Source organism: Solanum stenotomum, chromosome 7, assembly GCF_019186545.1.
Source record: "Solanum stenotomum isolate F172 chromosome 7, ASM1918654v1, whole genome shotgun sequence".
NCBI classification, from domain to species: Eukaryota; Viridiplantae; Streptophyta; class Magnoliopsida; order Solanales; family Solanaceae; genus Solanum; species Solanum stenotomum.
In genome coordinates this window covers 30433775-30452414 of record NC_064288.1, presented here as the reverse complement: position 1 = coordinate 30452414, position 18640 = coordinate 30433775, and the positions used below count along the sequence as shown (strand labels likewise).

The following is an 18640-nucleotide window of genomic DNA, read 5'->3' as shown; positions in this document are numbered from 1 at the left end:
CTCACACAAATGATGATTCCATCTTCACACACAAGTGTATAATCAATTTAGGGTTCGAGAATCAAATACAACACTCACTCTCACAAAGAGGAACACAATGCCTGTTTTCACCCATAGGATTGCCCTTATTTTCCAATCAACCTTCGATTTGGCTTACTCAAGATCAAAAAGGTCTTCTTAAGGCTTGTAATGGGGCCGAGTGCAAAGGTATGGTAATTTAGGCTTAGTGACTAAAGATTCTCATGAGTTGTGGTGCTCACAACACTTCCTTTTCTTCACATTCTTTTATCAATTGTTCTTCTAGTGCTTCTAAGTCATCTTATTATTCACTTTCATGGATTGGTTGGGAACCCTATTTCTTTTGGACTTTTATTCCACAACCTTTTTTTTATATGAAGGGTTTCCATTTTTCCGCAACACCATGAGTCAGAGGAGACTTTTCTTGCACTTTTTGACTTCTCCTTTTCCTTTTCACCACACCCCCAACTTAAGCTTTTGGCTTAAGTTGGATATTTACTAAATCACAAGTCATGAGGGTTATAGGTGATGGTTGAATAAAGTCTAGGGTTTATCAAGTTTTCTTCCAAAAAGGGGTAAGGCTCAAGGGGTGTTCAAAAGAGTTTCACACGCTCACGGGTAGGCCCTTAAAGAGGTATATGTCAAATTGGCTCACACTCTCTAAAGTTGCCTAATATCATTTCAAGAGCACACCTTACTAAATCAATCAGACTAACGGGGTAAATTCTAGGTTTATTCATGCATGATTCAAAGTAAGATCATCACACAAGGCATCGATGCTAAAGTCAAGCAAGACTACACACTCTTGCTAGTGTGCAACAGTCATTACAAGAGAATCAATTTGACACATGGCTAATCACAACGAGATGCAAAGAGTTCACATATTGTCTATGCAACTTCATTTTGCCTCATCATAGCCGTACATTCATGTTTGTTCGATTGAGAACACCATTCAAGTCATCGGTATTGATCGAAATCGAGACTTAAATTTGCGAGAGAACAACCACTTTCAACACAAGTGGTGGCGAAATTTTTTGAAAAATAATTTTTTTTCAGAAGGGTCAATTTACAAGTAAAATCAAACAAGGGAGCCATAAGCTCAAACAATTGAGCAAGCAGTATAAAACACGATTTAAAAACAGACAACCCAAATATATACAAAAACATTAGACACTGCAATCCTCATTTTTTTAAGTCAGTATCAACACAAAATACGAGTAGCACACAAAAGGTGTAGGCCTCTCCCCACCACAGTTAAAAACCATTTGTCCTCAAATGCAAATAATAGATAGCCAGAAGTTAAAAGAAAGAATGACAGAGAGGCATGTAGAGATGGGATCCTGTTTATGCAGTCTTTCCATCTGTCTGGGCAGCTGTCTTGTTTACTGTTGTTTCATTTCGAGGTGCGTTCCCCGTGACAGCCGGACGAATCTTGAAGTTTCCTCCCGGATTCTTCTCACAAGCTACAATTCTTGCAGTGAGAGTGTCAATAGTAGTCCTCAGAGGGATCAATGCAGCCACAATAGCAGCCTCAATCATCAAGGTGATTGATCTTTCTTCTTGTTCTTCAAAATTCATTGCCCTTATCTTTCGAGGTGGCTTGATTTTCCCAGCAGCCTTTGGTATAGCCATGTCTGTAAAACTTCGAGGCAAAGTTAGAGAATATCTAAGCAAAAGTACAACAGAATAATTTCAGACAAATTCACCAAACCAGACAGTGAGTCTTTGAATATCTTGGGCGAGCTAGATTGAGTTTGACGATGAATTAGCCCTAAAATAGCAGTGAGTAGGCGATGGGGGAGCCATTTGACGAATTGCCTATGGCTTTTAGTGACCCAGAGAAGGCTTGTATAAAGAACAGTGCATAAAAGTGCAGGGGTGCAGACAAAGAGCGAATCAAGGAGACTTTTGGCGAGTCACCGAGTGCTTTTGGCGATCTCATGCTTCTCGCCAAAAGTTACATATGCCACAACAATTTAAGCATGATAATAAGTGCGAGATAGGACAGTTAGGCGAACCGCGGAGTGATTCGGCAAGCTCGTCACACCCCGTCGATTTACCCAACGTGCTTGCTCTTGACCCAACTTCTCGAAATCAACCCCGCAACTCCCGAAATCAAAATTCAAAAATACCTAGTACAAGTTTGACCATGACCCATAACGTACGAGCACCACCCATCACACGTCAACTTAACTAGATGCATTAGAGAATCAGATTCTAACAGTAAGGGCAGTTAAGGCAAGGCTATCGAAGACAAATCGACACATACACAATTTAATCCATAGATTTCATCATAATATCAAGGAGTTTGCAAATGAGTACAATGTTCAAAGAATAATGATGGGGGTTAGAAATCTAACCTTTTGTATTGATTAAAATGCTACCGAGATGCTAGGCGGCAATGCAATCCGAAATCAACACAGTCGAACAACTAAAATACTCTAACAATTTCAAGAAATGTAAAGCTAGGGTGCTGGTGTGAATTTGTGAAGAGGAAAAAGTGAGGGGGAGTAAATGAAAATGGAGCTTTTAACCTTTTTTCTCACAAAAGACCATCCAGTATATGTCCATTCGACGATATTAGTTAGGGTCGCCTAACATGTCGGCGAATCGCTGAGTTGCCACCTATCTCGCCGAGTTTTACAGGACCTTCAGTTGAGGTGAAGGTCCAAATGGTGATCTGTGTCAGGATTGCCAATAGACTTGGCGACTAGCCAATAGTTTCATTGAGTCTGCCGAGTTTTACAGACCTAACCCCAGACTGGGTTGAATCAAATGACGAGCTGCATCGATGTCACCGAACTAATCCGCGATTCGCAAAATGGATCTTTTGTTTTCAAAATTGTACTTTTGTTTATCCTCCACACTTTCACCTGCACACTCAACACACCATTATTCTACTGACTAAAAATTTAAGCTGTAAAGGGTTTTGGGTTGCCTCCCAAATAGCGCCTTAGTTAATGTAGTGGTACGACGCAAGTCACCAACTTCAATTTTCATTTCTCGGGGTTTGCCCTAGTATCACTAGGCAACCCCTCGTTGTGTTGTGATTTGAGATCGTGCGGCGATCGAATCATGAGGGTTTCGAGCATTTGGACAGCGTTGGAATGAGACCAAATCATTCGCTTCATTCCTTTAATGTCTTCTCTCATCTCCCCCAACTCTCTATCTTGTTCAGTGACCTTGTGGAGAATGATTGAAATCAATTCCTCAAGGCGTTTAACCTCTTTGTATTTGTAACTCTTTCGCTCGTGAGGAGGGACATATTTGTCCTTCCTCTTGCACTGTGCCTCAATCTTCAACATTCTCTTGGCTAAGTCATTCATTTGAGTTACTAAGGTGGCCATCATGAAGTCTTTTTATATCGCTTGGTTTGCTGAAGCCATTTGATTAAGCAATTGTGATGCTACATCGTACGGCTGCTTCGCGATACCCCCTGAGACAATTTGGTCAACCCATCTCTTGTTCCCGGGGTCGAGACCTCGATAGAAACAATCAAGGAGTTATATTGGTAATGTTATGGGCTGGGCACTGACTAATCATTTCCTTAAATCTTGCCCATGAGTTGTGGATCACTTCACCTTCCCACTGCTTGAAGGTGAGGATTCCCTCTCGAATTTTCATTACCTCTATTAGAGGGATCTCCATTAGGTCTTGATTTTTGCTTGCCATGATTACTTCCTCTCGCGTGTTCATCTTTCCTATAGTCAGCTCAAACACGCGAAACAAAATTAAAAATTAAGTGAGTATACTATAACTAATAAGAATAAAAGTTCTATTTAACTACATCTTTACGTAACACCACTCCCCGGTAATAACGCCATTTTGATGCTTATCGTGACCAACGACACTAACTACGGTTCGAGTTTTTACGATCGTCGATAATATAGTAACTCAACCGAGGGTTGGGGTCGTGACCCAAGGGAGTGGTTTTGAGAATATGCAGTTAATTAGAATTTCATTCTAATTAGTTAAAGCTAAAGAAATTTACTAATAAAAATATTGTAAATTAAAGGGGCGACACGAAAGTGTCAAATATCGATGGGGGGTTTTGTCACAAGTATAGTAAAAATGGTAAAACAAATAAAGGGAATCAAGTATAGGGAGAAGTTCTTGGGGTGTGACCGCAATACAAATTGATATAAATCGTTGGGTACAAGCTTAGGAAATTTGCAAGATAATAGTGACTAGGCTAAGCTTTAGATGGAAATAAATTCTCTCTCGAGCACCTTACCCCGTTTCGAATGGGTTCCTCTCGGACACCCATTTGCTGCATGAAGGCCAGGCTATGCCTTACCCCACTCACTCTCTCGAGCTGAGTGTTAAGATATGGGACTAGGGGTCACCCTCTCGGGCTAAACCTCATGTCGACCCACTCCTTAGGCCATCAGTCTTGCGGTCTTGGTTTCACGACCTCTCTCTCGATTAAGCCAAAAACACATGGGTGGTTTTGTAGTTGAAACTACAAACCCATTAAATTAAACCACAACCACTAGGTGAAATCACCATTAAAATACATCTAACCTATCAGCAAACAAGACTCAACAATAATATCAACACATATTTGCTAATTCACACCCCAAGAATTGGGGTTTTTAGCCACATATCAAGAAATAAAAAATTACACCTAAAATGATATGAAAATTAAATGGGTATAAGAAATTAAACCTTGATTTAAGCAAAGGAAGAAGAATGGAGAAGACCTACTTCCAACTGGGGAAGATGAACTCCTTCTTTCTTCAAGTCTTCCAAAAAATCCTTTCCAAACATGAGAGAAAAATACAAGAAAAGTAATATTCTAAGGTAAAAACTATAATAATTTTTGGACTTCTTAAAATAATAACTAAGGCTAGTATTTATAGTTTTCAGATTTAGTGTTGTGGCGGACCATTCGTCGAGGTTAGTGCGAGTCGATTCGCCCATCGTTTGATTCATCGCCTTCTGTGCTTGCCTTCAACATCTTCATGTCCTGGACCATTGGGTGCTATAACACTGCTTCGCGGAACTATTCGGTGAAGCGTCGACTGTTCCTTTCTTCAGCCTTTTTGATCCTCTTCCTTCAGGGCTTCGCGTACTGGAACAAAGCGCGGAGTATGTCCCTTCGGCGACTCACAAAGTGTACTTGGCAATGCTCAGGCTTCAGTTTCTTTGTTCTTTTCAGCCTTTTTGTTCCTTTTTACGCATACGTGTCCGTGCTTACACTCAAACTTCAAATACGTGAAACTTTAGAGTTTTCATCAGATATTGAGATAAAATATGTATTTTAGGACACTATTTCTATCAAAATGAAGCCCTAACTGAGTCCAATTTGTGGACTCATCAGTCAGCGACAAAAATGAGTTGTCAGTGAATCGTAGAATTGTTCCGCGAAGCAAAGATAGATCGCCCAAAGTTACAGACCTCGAGGATACTGAATGCCAAGATATAAAGGTGATGGAAGAGGTCAAAGGGCGGCTCGCCGAGTGGTTCGGCGAGCCCGACCTACTTTGCCAAACGACCCTTTGTGGCTTATTTTTGGCAACTATAAATTAGATTTTGAACAATTATTTTAGAGATTTGGACATTCGACTATTAGGCCAACTTAGACTGAATTAGTTTTAGGACATTTTTCTCTGTAGTTTTTCATAGTTTTGAAGAATTTGAGAAATTTAATTTGGATATTTTTGAAGTGGGTTTTGAATATTCTACAAATTAAAGCATTGTAAAAACTAAATCACTCTTACCCAGTTGATGGATAATTGTTTCGGTAATTGTTTTTACCTTTTTATGATGTTTGGCAAAACCCCCAATTCTTGGGGTGTAATTATGTGATTATGTGTTGAATTAGTTTATGGGTATTGTTAATTACTAGTTTAAATGCTACTTTGAAGTGAGTTCAATCATTAAGTGTAGTTTAATTTATGAACTGTAGTTGCAAATGCAGTTCTATCTTTGGGTTCTTGGCTTGCTTGAGAGAGAGGTTTTAGAACTAAGATTATTGATTAATGATTTGTGGGTATTGGATTGAGCTGGGTTTTGATTAAAATTTAACTTTATCAAAGATACTCCATCCAATTCTAAGTGTCAACGATCGTCAATCAGAATATAACCCAACTAAATGAGTTAGGGTCGAATCCCACAAGGAGCGGTACGTGTTTCAGATTCGACTGGGAAGTATGAACATGGTCAAATCAGTCATAGGAATAATTTTTTTTGAATAAAGACATCATTCAAATTAAGGGGTGACACGAATGTCAAATGGGGGATTTTGGTTTTGATTAACAGCTACAAACAATCACAAACAATACGAAGTAACAATAATGAGACGGGTTCTTGGGATGTGATCGATTATAGGCAAATATAGACAAATGAGTAATTGCAACTATTAGTAAATAGCTAGATATTAGTGAGTAGGCTAAGCTATAGTGGAGGTAAACTTTCTCTTGAACAATTTACCCCGAATCAAGTAATTTCTCTCGAACATAAAAAAACATGCAAAATAAGAGCATCCCACACCTTAATCCATTCACTCTCTTGAGCTGAATGTGTGAGATTGAGTTTAGGATTCACTCTCCCGAGCTGAATCCATGTCAACCCAATACCTACAAACCATCAATCAATAATTTTAGTTCTAAAACCTCTCTCTCGAGCAAACCAAGAACACAATCATAGAACTGCATTTGCAGCTATAATTCTTAAATTAAACCACAATTAATGATTAAATTCACTTTTAAAAAGCATTTTAACTAACAATTAGCAATACCCATAAATTAATTTTTTCCATAATCACATGATCACACCCCAATAATTGGGGTTTTAGCTAGACATTATAAAAAGGTAAAAACAGTTACCAAATTGATTATTCATCAATTGGGTAAAAGTAATTTCTTCTCTACAATGCTCCAATTTGAAGAATCCTAAAGACCCACTTCGAATTTCTCAAAAGTGAATTTCTTCAATCCTTCAAAGGTAAGGAAAACTAGAAAAAAACTCTCTCTAAATGCTCAAAACTCTAAAAAACAGATTGTTCTCAAGAGTAAATGATAAGTCTTCCTAAACTAAATGTTCACAAACGTATTTATAGTCGCCAAAAACTGTGTCGCGAAGAGTCACTCGATGAAGTAGGTCGGGCTCGCCGAACCACTCGGCGAGCCGCCCTTTGTTCTTTTCGATCTCCCTTTTGCCTTGGTAGTCAACATCCTCAAGGTTTGTATCTTTGGGTGATCTATCTTGGCTTCGCATAATCACTCTGTGATCCGCTGACTGCTCATTTTCATTGCCAACTTGGTTCTTTCCTTTAGGGCTTGACACTTTTGAACTTTAGGTGGTTTGATAAGCCACTCGGCGACACACCGAGTGTTCTTGGTGATCCTCAGACTCGCCCTTCTTCATTTCTTCAGCTTGTTTTATTCCTTTTTCCTGGTAGTGTCCTTGCTTTGTTCCTCAATCCATATTCTGAAAATCAAGGATTTAACATCAGTTTTTGGCACAAATTAAGCATTTGAGGACACTAAATCTATGTAAACAAGGCCCTAAATGAGTCCAAATCTCGGACTCATCAGGTTTAGCTCGAGAGATTGAATCCTAAACCTAATACTACCCATCTAGCTTGAAAGAGTGGATGAATTAAGGTGTGGGATGTTCCTCATTCTCATGCTTGTGGATGTTCGAAAGAAATCACCTGATTCAGGGAAGTTGTTCGAGAGAAAGCTATCTCCCCTATAGTCTAGCCTACTCACTGATTTTTAGCTGTTTACTAGTAGTTTCAATTACCCATATATCGTAATTTGCCTATAATCGATCACATCCCGAGAATCCTTCTCCCTATTGTTATTTCAAAGTTTTTGTGACTGCTTTGTAGTTGATAATTGCAAACCAAAACCCCCATCTGACATTCGTGTCACCCCTTTTACTTGATTAATGTCTTTATTGATAATTTATATTCCTATGGCTAATTAGACCACGTTCGCACTCCCTAATTGAATTTGAAACACGTACCGCTCCCTGTGGGATTTGACCCCAACTCACTTGTTGGGTTTTATACTGATTTACGATCGTTGACCCCTAGAATTGGATGAGGTGTGCTTGATACATTTTAAAATCAGTAGGCTGGTAGGAGTGGGTCCAATAGAGTGGGAAGTGTTCAATGAAGCATATGTTAATATGTTCTTTCCCCGAGAGTTGAGGGAAGCTATGGTGGAGGAATTAATTAACCTTAGACAAGGTAGCATGAGTGTTCAGGAGTATGACTTCAAATTTACCCAACTATCCAAGTATGCTCCATCTATGGTAGCTGATTCGAGAGATAGGATGAGTAGGTTCTTGACGGGGGTGTCCGACTTGGTAGCAAAAGAATGTTGTACGCCAATGCTCCATGATAATATGGATATCTCACGTCTTATGGTGTATGCTCAACGGAAGAAGGAGGAGAAAATCAAGGGTAAATCTAGGGAGAAGAAGGGGTCTAGGATGGAGGATGATAGGCCTTTTCATGAAGGGTCCGATGGACATGGTTACTCTAGGAAGTGAAAAAGGTTTTCCAGACAAGGTTATTTTAATACTCCTAAGAATAAGGAGGAGAGGGTGTTTAACCCTAAGCCACAAGGGATTAGTAATGAGTCCTTATGGTCTACTTGTGCTAGGTGTGGCAAGAGACATGAAGGTAGGCGTTTGGCCGGTAGAGAGGGTTGCTTTAGTTGTGGTGAAAGTGGCCACAAGATGAAAGATTGTCCTAAGGCAAGGGCTATAAGAACAGAGGGTAAGAAAGTTTCCACTAGTGGTTCAAATGAGATTGTTCAAAAGAAGAATAGGTTATATGTCCTCTAAGCTAAAAATGATCAAGAGTGATCTCTGAATGTTGCTACCGATATGTGTTTTAAGCTTTATCTAGATTCTGTTGTTGCTTGTCTTTTATGACTTGATAGATTTAATCTGATATACTTTGATGTTGTCTTTAGTATGAATGAGCTTCATGGTTGCTTTTATGTTATAGATGATGTTTAGAAGAGTTTGTATAGGCTTACTCCCAAGGGGGAGATGATGTGCCTAGATAGCAAGGCCATTGTGTGTTTATGTGTGGCCATTATTTCTTTATATGCATGTTCATGAAAAAGTTTAGGTCTTGATAGAAATGACTTATGTGCATTGTTTTACCTCATGTTGTAGTGCATTGAGTAGAGTTGCCTATTTGACTTCATGAGATGAATATATGAGCATGCTTTAGTTTAGAGTTGAAAGATTCCTCTTTGAATAAATGTTTTTTTGAGAGTAAATTTCATATAGGCTCCATGAGTGTATGTTGAGCATGTTTTAGCTAGTCGATGGTAGTTCCTCCTTGAATTTGAGTAGATATAGAATTTCATGCATTTTGGGTTACTAGATGTAGTTCCTACTCCCTTTGGTTGCATTGAAAAATGTTTAGCTTAAAGTTGAAATTTTCCTCCTTGGTTTTGTGCATTTAGATGTGTTGCATTCATGATTGGCTGCTAGTCTAGAGTTGTGACCTTAAGAAGTGCCTAGAGTGTCATTCGAGGACGAATGTTCCCAAGGGGGAGATTATGTAACACCCGGGAACTAGTAAGCTAAACTAGAGCTTTACGTAAGGGTTCTAGAGATTTACGTGGGGGTTAGAGTTGTAGAAATTACCTCCCGTACTTAGAATGAAGAGTTTAGGGGTTAAACATCAAGGTATGACTCCCCAAGGACCAACCAATGCTCATTGAGGAGGACCCTAGCAAAACGGCCCCAAATCTGCCCAAAAAGGAAGTCCACCCATGAGGGGACCCACGCCCTGTAGGGGGATCCACGCCTTGTGGATGAGGTCGTGGCTCAAGAACCCAAAAGTGGAGCTGCAGGACTCCACTCACGGAGGACCAACATGGCTCGTGGGTCCATGCACGGCCCGTGGGACGGGGTCTTGTGGGTTGGGCATTGTAGTCCCTTAGGCGGTTTAAGTTAGGTGTTAAGGGAAGGTTTTATTAAGTAGGGTCATTTTATTAGTAATTGGGACACCTATATAAAGCTAATAGACTCCTAAATACATTGATAAAAAATCATTATTTTAGTTCACCCAAAGAGAATCAATTCCCTCCAAGAAATTCTATCTCTAGGAAGCAAAGAAGAAGAAGAAGAAGAGAAGCAAGTTAAGGAAAATTCCTCCATTGTTGCAACCATTGTGAGGGATTATTATCAAGGTATGATATCTTATTCATCCTTGGATTCTTCAATCCATGGAGCCCCCTAGATTTCCCCCAATTGCGAAGATGAACCTCAACTCTAGCTAGGGTTTCTTCCTATATTGTGGGAAGTGTTGAGTATGAATCCAATTGAGTGGATATTACTTGTTTATGATTTTTATAGTATTGAATCATGATATTATTGTAAATTGATATGTTTTCCATGTCTAACTCGACTTAATGGATGAAATTGTAGTAAAGTGGGTTTGTGCCTTAAAGAGGAAAATTGCAGACTTAGACATGATCTTCTAGAATTGATGTTATGAGTAGTAATTGTTCAAGAATAGAAACATGTTGACATGAATTGAATTAGATTATGGTATATATGATGGATCATGACTAGTAAATCTTGAAGTTGAACCTTTATGATGAATTATGACTGGAATCACTTGATAATGAAGAATGTGATTAGAATTCCTTGAAATCTAGGTATGTAAGACGATTGTAAGAAGTAGAGATTTGAGAGTGAAGTGTCTATGATCATCATAGGTTATTGTGTTGTTGAAAGGATATTCTCATAGACACACTTAGGCATGAATATGTTAGGAGATTAAAGGTTCTCTCACATAGAATGATTCTAGGTTGAAAGGCTTAATAACCTAAAATAAATCAAAGCTTGTTAGACTAGAATAGCTTGACGTTGTGACATAAGATCCCTTCATGAATAGCTTGAGTTGGTAAGATAAGACCATGCTTGGTAGCTTGAGTTAGGAATTTTCATGGTAGCTTAGGATAGAGGAATCATACTGTCACGCCTCGAGCTACCCCCGAGATGCGGACACGGGACCTAGGACCACAAGTGATCCCAAGCTAACCCTGCAGGCATAATCTGAACATACTATAATTAACATGAATAAAAATAACTGAAGCGGAAACTAAAATCATAAATAAAGAAAAGATGGGGAATACCCATATACTATAATTGAGATAGTTTAATACAAAAGATATTAACTCATAATAGGCTGAAACTAACTATGTCTGAAAGTAAGCCTCTAAACTGACTAGAAATGTTGGGACATGGCCCAACTAGATCTAGCAAAACTGAAACTAAAAACTGAAAGTAGTAAAGATATCATGTCTCTGGTCCTCAGAGGATGAGGACTCACCACTACTAATCTGCTGAGCTGAAAATCGAAAAAACGATCAAAGTGCAATCTAGATGCTGAGAGTCTGAACCTACATCACAAGAAGATGTAGCGCAAAATATACATCAGTACTGAACGGTACCGAGCATGAGGATGGAGTATCACTGAAATACATATATAACTGACCAAGCAAAAAGCAATGAAATATATATGGATATGATAGAATGCCGAAAAAAATACTAAACATGACTGATCTGTATGAGATGACCAACTATGACATGCTGAAACTGAATACTAAACATGGTCAATGCAAATGGAGTCTAACTGATTTGTGGGAGCTACTAATCATCGATAATAAAACCACATGAGTTGAATGTGGAGTCCGATGTATACGCCCCATCGAGAGGACCGAATATACCCTGCCAGAGGTATAAAGGCTGGCGTGATCACTAATCTGTTGCCCATGGAAGGGACTTACAACCTACTTGGCTAGTAGTTCTGGGACTATTTGGGTACGCTAAACCCTAGTCCAACTTGGTATTATGCTAGTCCCAATGAATTTAGTAGTAAACTGATTATGACTGATTTTCTGTAATTGTTCTGGATAGCTCAAAACTAGACATGCAAACTGAACGCAATAATTTAAACTGATATTGATGCATAATACTGAGGCATTATAACGTATTTCTGATAAAGTCTGAGCTAACACTTGTAATTGAAGAAATAAAGAAATACATAGCTAGGGTTCTGACATTCATACGATAATCTGAAGAAGATGGGACATGCTGATTTGGAGCATTAAAACATAGCTAAAACGTGAGATGTTGTTTGAAAGTTAGAACATATAGTAAAGACGTTATTTCTAAATCGGAATATTTTTAAAACAGTCTCTTCATGAAAATCGGCTGTAACTTTAGAAACTACCAGGGTTCATTCATAATCATTGAAAAATGATCAATATTTGGATCATTCTAACATTTAAAACCCAAAATCAAGAAACGTTCAAGAACCCTGATTTCATTCATAGCATGGAATCATGAATTGTCTGAATTCTAGGGATCTAACGGGCGAAAGAGACTTATTATTGAAATCCAACATACCTGGTGACAAAATCTCCACGAAAACTATCAACTAGGGATGGAATTGACTTTTTTGGTGACTTTCTAGCATTTTCCTGCAGCGGCTAGGGTTTAGCTAGGGTTTCGGCCGTCGCTCTCTCTACTCTCCTCTTTTCTTTTGTTTTAGTAATTAAATGATTTAGGTAAGTTCTAGTTAGGTTTCTAGGATTTTAAAAGACTAACTAAAACTCTTTTAATTTAGGAATTAAAAAAAGAGTGGGAAAAGACAAAAACACCCATGACGTAAAAGCTGTCCAAATCCTGATGCGAATTGGGCACCTGCCAAATCTGTAAATTCTGCAATTTTTTACTTCACGAATCTGGGGTGTTACATTATCTCCCCCTTGGAAACATTCGTCCTCGAATGAAGACTAAACTAGCTGAAAATGGAGGGATAGGGCTACAATCCCTACCACTAAACATTGAGACTGAATTTCTAACTGAACTGAGTTCCAAGCACATGCAAATATGCTGAAAATACAAGTACAACTGAAGGAACATGATTCTAACACTGAGCTGATGCCTGAACGACTGAAAAACTAAAAAGGAACTATTACCTCAAGCTGGAGTAGGATCGGAAGGAAAGAGGTGAGTATACTTGGACTTCATGGCTGCTTCTGCTTCCCAAGTAGCTCCCTCCACGAACTCCTCCACAAAACCTTGACTGAAGCGACTTTCTTGTTTCTTAATGTTCTAAGCTGACGATCAAGAATCTCTACTGGTACATCCTCATAAGAAAGGATATCTTTCACCGCCACACTCTCTAATGGAACCACGAATGTTGGATCCCCCACACACTTCTTTAAAAGTGAGATGTGAAGACTGGATGCACTGCAGCTAAATCTGCTGGCAACTCTAACTCGTAAGCCACTTTCGCAATCCTTTTCAATATCTTGTAAGGGCCAACATATCTAGGACTGAGCTTCCCTTTCTTGCCAAATCTCATCAACCCTTTCATAGGTGACACTTTCAGAAAAACCCAATCATCAACTTGGAACTCTAATTCCCTTCTTCTCACATCTGTGTAAGACTTCTGGTGACTATGGGTTGTCTTAAGTCTATCTCTGATGAGTTGCACTTTCTCCATAGCATAGAGGATTGAATATTGCCCTATCAATGTTGCTTCACCTACTTCAAATGAGCCAACGGGAGATCTACATATACGCCCATACAATGCCTCATAAGGGTCCATCTGAATGCTGTAATGGTAGCTATTGTTGTAGGCGAACTCTATAAGAGGAAGGTGGTCATCCCAACTACCCTTGAAGTCGATCACACAAGCTCTCAACATGTCCTCAAAGGTATGAATGGTACACTCTTCCTGCCCATCTGTCTGCGGATGAAATGCTGTGCTAAGGTTAACCTGAGTACCAAGACCTTTCTGAAATGACTTCAAGAACTGAGAGGTAAAACTGAGGACCTCTATCTGAGATAATAAACAAAGGAACTCCATGCAACCTCACAATCTCATTAATGTAAAGCTTGGCATAATCCTCTGCTGAAAAAGTAGTCTTAACCGCCAAAAAGTGAGAAGACTTAGTAACTTTATCAACAATCACACAAATGGAGTCATGGTGTCTGCTAGTACGAGGTAACCCTGTGATGAAATCCATGTTGATCACTTCCCATTTCCAAGTAGGTATATCAATCCCTTGAGTCATACCTCCCAGTCTATAATGTTCTACCTTGACTTGCTGGCAATTGGGGTACTTAGCCACAAAATCTGCTATATCTCTTTTCATACCATTTGACCAATAGACTTCTCGCAGATCGCGATACATCTTAGTGGCACCTGGATGAATAGAATATCTGGAATTATGGGCTTCTACAAGGATATGCTGTCTTAATTCACCCACATCAGGAACACATAATCGACCCTGATAGCGAAGCACACCATTTCCCCCTTGGGAGAATATCTCCACTGTCTGCTTCTGGACCGCACCCCTTAGCTCTAGGAATATTGGATCACTGCCTTGCTTTTCCTTAACTTCTACTACTAAAAAAGATTCTGCCCCATTCTGAACTGTTACACCACCATCTGATATGCTCATAAGGCTAACTCCTAAGCGAGCAAGTCTGTGAACATCCTTTGCTAATTCTTTCTTCTCTTCTTCAACATGTGCTACACTACCAATAGATAGTCTGCTAAAAGCATCTGCTACTACATTTGCCTTACCAGGATGGTAATGCACACTCATATCATAATCCTTGAGGAACTCTAGCCATCTTCTCTGGCGAAGATTCAACTCTTTCTGGGTGAACACATATTGAAGGCTCTTATGGTCTGTGAACACATCTACATGAACACCATATAAATAATGTCTCCAAATCTTAATTGCAAACATCACTGCTGCTAGCTCAAGGTCATGAGTTGGGTAATTCTTCTCATGCACCTTAAGCTGCCTGCAACCATAAGCTATAACCTTATCTCGCTGCATCAACACACAACCTAGGCCGACTCTCGACGCATCACAATAAATCACATAACCATTTGAACCCTCTGGTAGAGTCAAGACAGAAGCTGTAGTCTACCTAGTTTTCAATTCTGCAAAGCTTTTCTCGCAATCATATGACCACTAAAACTTGACCATCTTCTGAGTCAATTTAGTCAATGGTGAGGCGATGGATGAGAATCCTTCCACAAACCTTCTGTAATAACCTTCTAAACCCAAGAAACTCCTGATATCTGTAGCTGAGGTCGGTCTGGGCCATTGTTTCACTCCTTCTATCTTTTAACAATCTACTCGAATCCTTTCACTAGACACAGTATGCCCAAGGAAAGCTACTGCTTGTAACCAAAACTCATACTTGTTAAATTTCGCAAATAACTGGTGATCTTTGAGAGTTTGCAGAACCACTCTCAAGTGACTTGCATGTTCATCCTCACTCCTAGAGTAAATGAGGATATCATCAATAAACACGATGACGAACAAGTCCAAATATTTCTTGAACACTCTGTTCATCAAATCCATGAAAGATGTATGAGCATTGGTTAGTCCAAATGACATGACTACAAATTCATAATGACCATACCTAGTTCTAAAGGTCATCTTCAGAATGTCACTATCTCTGACTTTACGCTGATGATAACCCAATCTGAGGTCTATTTTTGAGAAATGACTAGCACCCTGAAGTTGGTCAAACAAGTCATCAATCCTGGGAATGAGATACTTATTCTTGATTGTGACCTTGTTCAACTATCTATAGTCAATGCACATTCTGAGAGAACCATCTATCTTCTTTGCGAACAACACTGGTGCACCCCATGGCGAAATACTAGGTTTGATGAAGCCCTTATCTAGAAGGTCTTTCAATTGCTCTTTCAATTCCTTAAGCTCATTTGGAGCCATTCTGTAAGGAGGGATAGAAATAGGCTGGGCATCTGGAAGTAGATCAATTCCAAAGTCGATTTCCCTATCAAGAGGAACTCCGAGAAGATCTTCTGGAAACACTTCTAGAAACTCATTAATCACTAGAACTGACTCAAGAGCTAGGGTTTCAGAACTAGAGTCCTTCACCCGAACTAGATGATAGAGATAACCCTTAGAGATCATTTTTCTGGCCTTACCTTAAGAAATGAATCGACCCCTAGGCGCTAAGCTACTACCCTTCCATTCTAGGATTGGTTCATTTGGAAACTGAAAGCGAACAATCCTAGTACTACAGTCGACTGAGGCATAACTTGAATGTAACCAATCCATGCCTAGAATGACATCAAAGTCTACCATTTCTAACTCTTCAAGATCTACTGAGGTAATTTTCAGAAAGACTGTGACAGGGCAATTTCTGTATACCCATCTAGCTATAACTGGTTCACCAACTGGAGTAGAGACTGAGGAAGGTTCTGAGAGAGGTTTTCGACTAACACTGAACTGTAGTTCTATGAAAAGAGTTACAAAAGACAAAGTAGCCCCTGGATCTAACAATGCATAAACATCAAGATAAAAGACTCGTAACGTACCAGTGACCACATCAGGAGAACCTTCCTGATCCTGTCGAGCCTGAGGAGCATAGAGCCTGTTTTGGCGCTGTCCACCACCTGTACCAGAAGAGTTACCCTGCTGAGTCGGGTGACTTGCTGGTGCTGCTGTAGTAGTAGACTGAGCTCTACCATTTCCTCTCTGACCCTGTCTAGAAGGACAATCCTTCAACCTGTGACCCGACTGTCCACACCCAAAGCATCCTTCTTTCCCAGCAAGACACTTACCCGGATGGTTATTACCAGACTTAGGGCAAGTAGGGTATGATTTGGTACCTCAAACACCATCCTGAGACTTAGATCCTGACGCCCTACCCTTCTGTTCATTATGGAACCTTGGAGATGGAACACTAGCTGATGAAGGCGCTGAAAATTTCTGCTACGAGCGATTTCCACCACCCAATTTCTATTGAGAGTAGTCATAGTTGCCTATTCTAGCCTTCTTGTTCTCCTTGGCATGTTCCCTAAGCTTATCACCCTCAACCTGCTGAGCATGAGTCATGAGCCTAGAGATGTTCATAACTCCCAACAACATAGCATTTCTACACTCTGTCTTAAGCAAGTATGACACTCCAGATAAGAATTTGTTCATCTTTGCCCTAGAATCAGCAACCATATGAGGAAGTAAGCATACCTAGAGAGTTGGTTGAACTTGAGCCCATACTTCTGAATAGTCAGGTTACCTCAAATTCATAAATTCTTGGGCCCTTGCCTCTCTCAACTCAATAGGGAAGAACCTGTCCAGAAAAGTTTCACTTAAGGAATCCCAATAAATAGGAGCTGCATTCGTACCTCTACTATCCTTCCACTGAGTATACCAAATACGAGCCACATCCTTAAGTTGGTAAGAAGCCAGCTCAACCCGATCATTCCCAGTTACCTGCATCACTTCAAAGGTCTTCTTGATCTCTTCAATGAAGTTTTGCGGATCTTCTCCAACTTGCGACCCTAAGAATTCTGGAGGGTTCATTCTAACAAAGTCTCTCACCCTAGCTGCGGCTGGTCTAACATTAGCATTCACAAGAGCTTAAACTTGTTGGTTGTTCTGATTGGCCATGCTCTGAGCCAACATCTGAATGGCATTCCTTAACTGTGCATTTGAAAGTTCTTGATCTGGGACGGAAGTAGCTGCGTTCGCGTTCCTGCCATTAGTTCTCCTAGCGTTAACTCTATGAGGGGGCATGATCACTGAAATGTAGAACATTGAGTTAGAATGGAATTAGATCATACGTTACGCACGATAAGAGTAACAAGAAAGTGAAGATTTTCCTAAAACACTTTGTAGCCTCCTGCTCATTAGATGTGGTGCACTTCACATCCATGAAAAAGACTCTACTTAGTACGACTTCTCAGACATCCTAGGACTCTTAAATGTAGTGCTCTAATACCAAGTTTATCACGCCCCGAGCTACCCTCGAGAGCAGACACGGTACCTAGGACCACAAGTGATCCCAAGTGTAACATCCGACAATTTAAAATGAACATGAAGAAGCTTGAAATTGGAAGTAATCATTTTTGGAAAAAAATTCAAAATCTGGAAATTCGGCCAAGTGTGGAAATCAGTGAGTTTTTGGCCAACTTTGAACAATCATAACTCCTAGCTCAGGATGATCCAGGAGTAGTTCCAGTTATGTTTGGAAAGCCCTTGGAACGATCTTTCCAACGCCACCGAGTTTGCTCGATTCCGAGTTCGTATGAGCGAGTTATGCCCTTTGAAAGTTGGGCAGTTGGCAGGGAGTCCGTCCGGAAATTTAATGGCATTTTGGTCTTTTCACAAATCATTTCTTTTGAGGTTATATTGTTGTGTTAGACTGATTATGGATCATTTTTGTTCCATTTTAAAAGAGTAAGAGTTAGGGTTCTTGAGTGAAGAAGAGAAGAAGAAGAAGTGGGAGCTAGGGTTGTGGATGCAAGACGTTTTCTTCATCAAATTTCTTGGGAAATCTTAGTAAAGGTATGAGAGTTCTTTATCTAGGGCAAGCTATCACCCTAGAGCCAATTTCAAATGGTTTTCAACTTTTCCAAAGTTTGTGAAAAAGCCTAATTTCTACTCAAACTCATGGGTTCTTGCATGAAACGATTTCAAATGATAAGTTATGATATTATTGATGTTTATTTGATGTTTTAAGATGAAAAACTCCATGAATCCTTGTATTCTACAAAACCCCAAAATGTGTTTATGAAGTGGGTCTATTTCTATAAATTCAAAGTTGATGGAATTATGTG

The 18640-nt window shown here is 39.6% G+C and overlaps 1 protein-coding gene across 1 annotated transcript; it reads left to right on the top strand.

The window, feature by feature from the left end:
• Positions 1 to 8190: 8190 nt before the first annotated feature.
• On the top strand, positions 8191 to 8823 carry LOC125869805 (uncharacterized). Its single transcript, XM_049550235.1, has 2 exons — positions 8191 to 8522; positions 8640 to 8823. Exons 1-2 carry the CDS (start codon positions 8191 to 8193, stop codon positions 8821 to 8823), a joined length of 516 nt encoding a protein of 171 aa, XP_049406192.1.
• The last annotated feature ends 9817 nt before the right edge of the window (positions 8824 to 18640 follow it).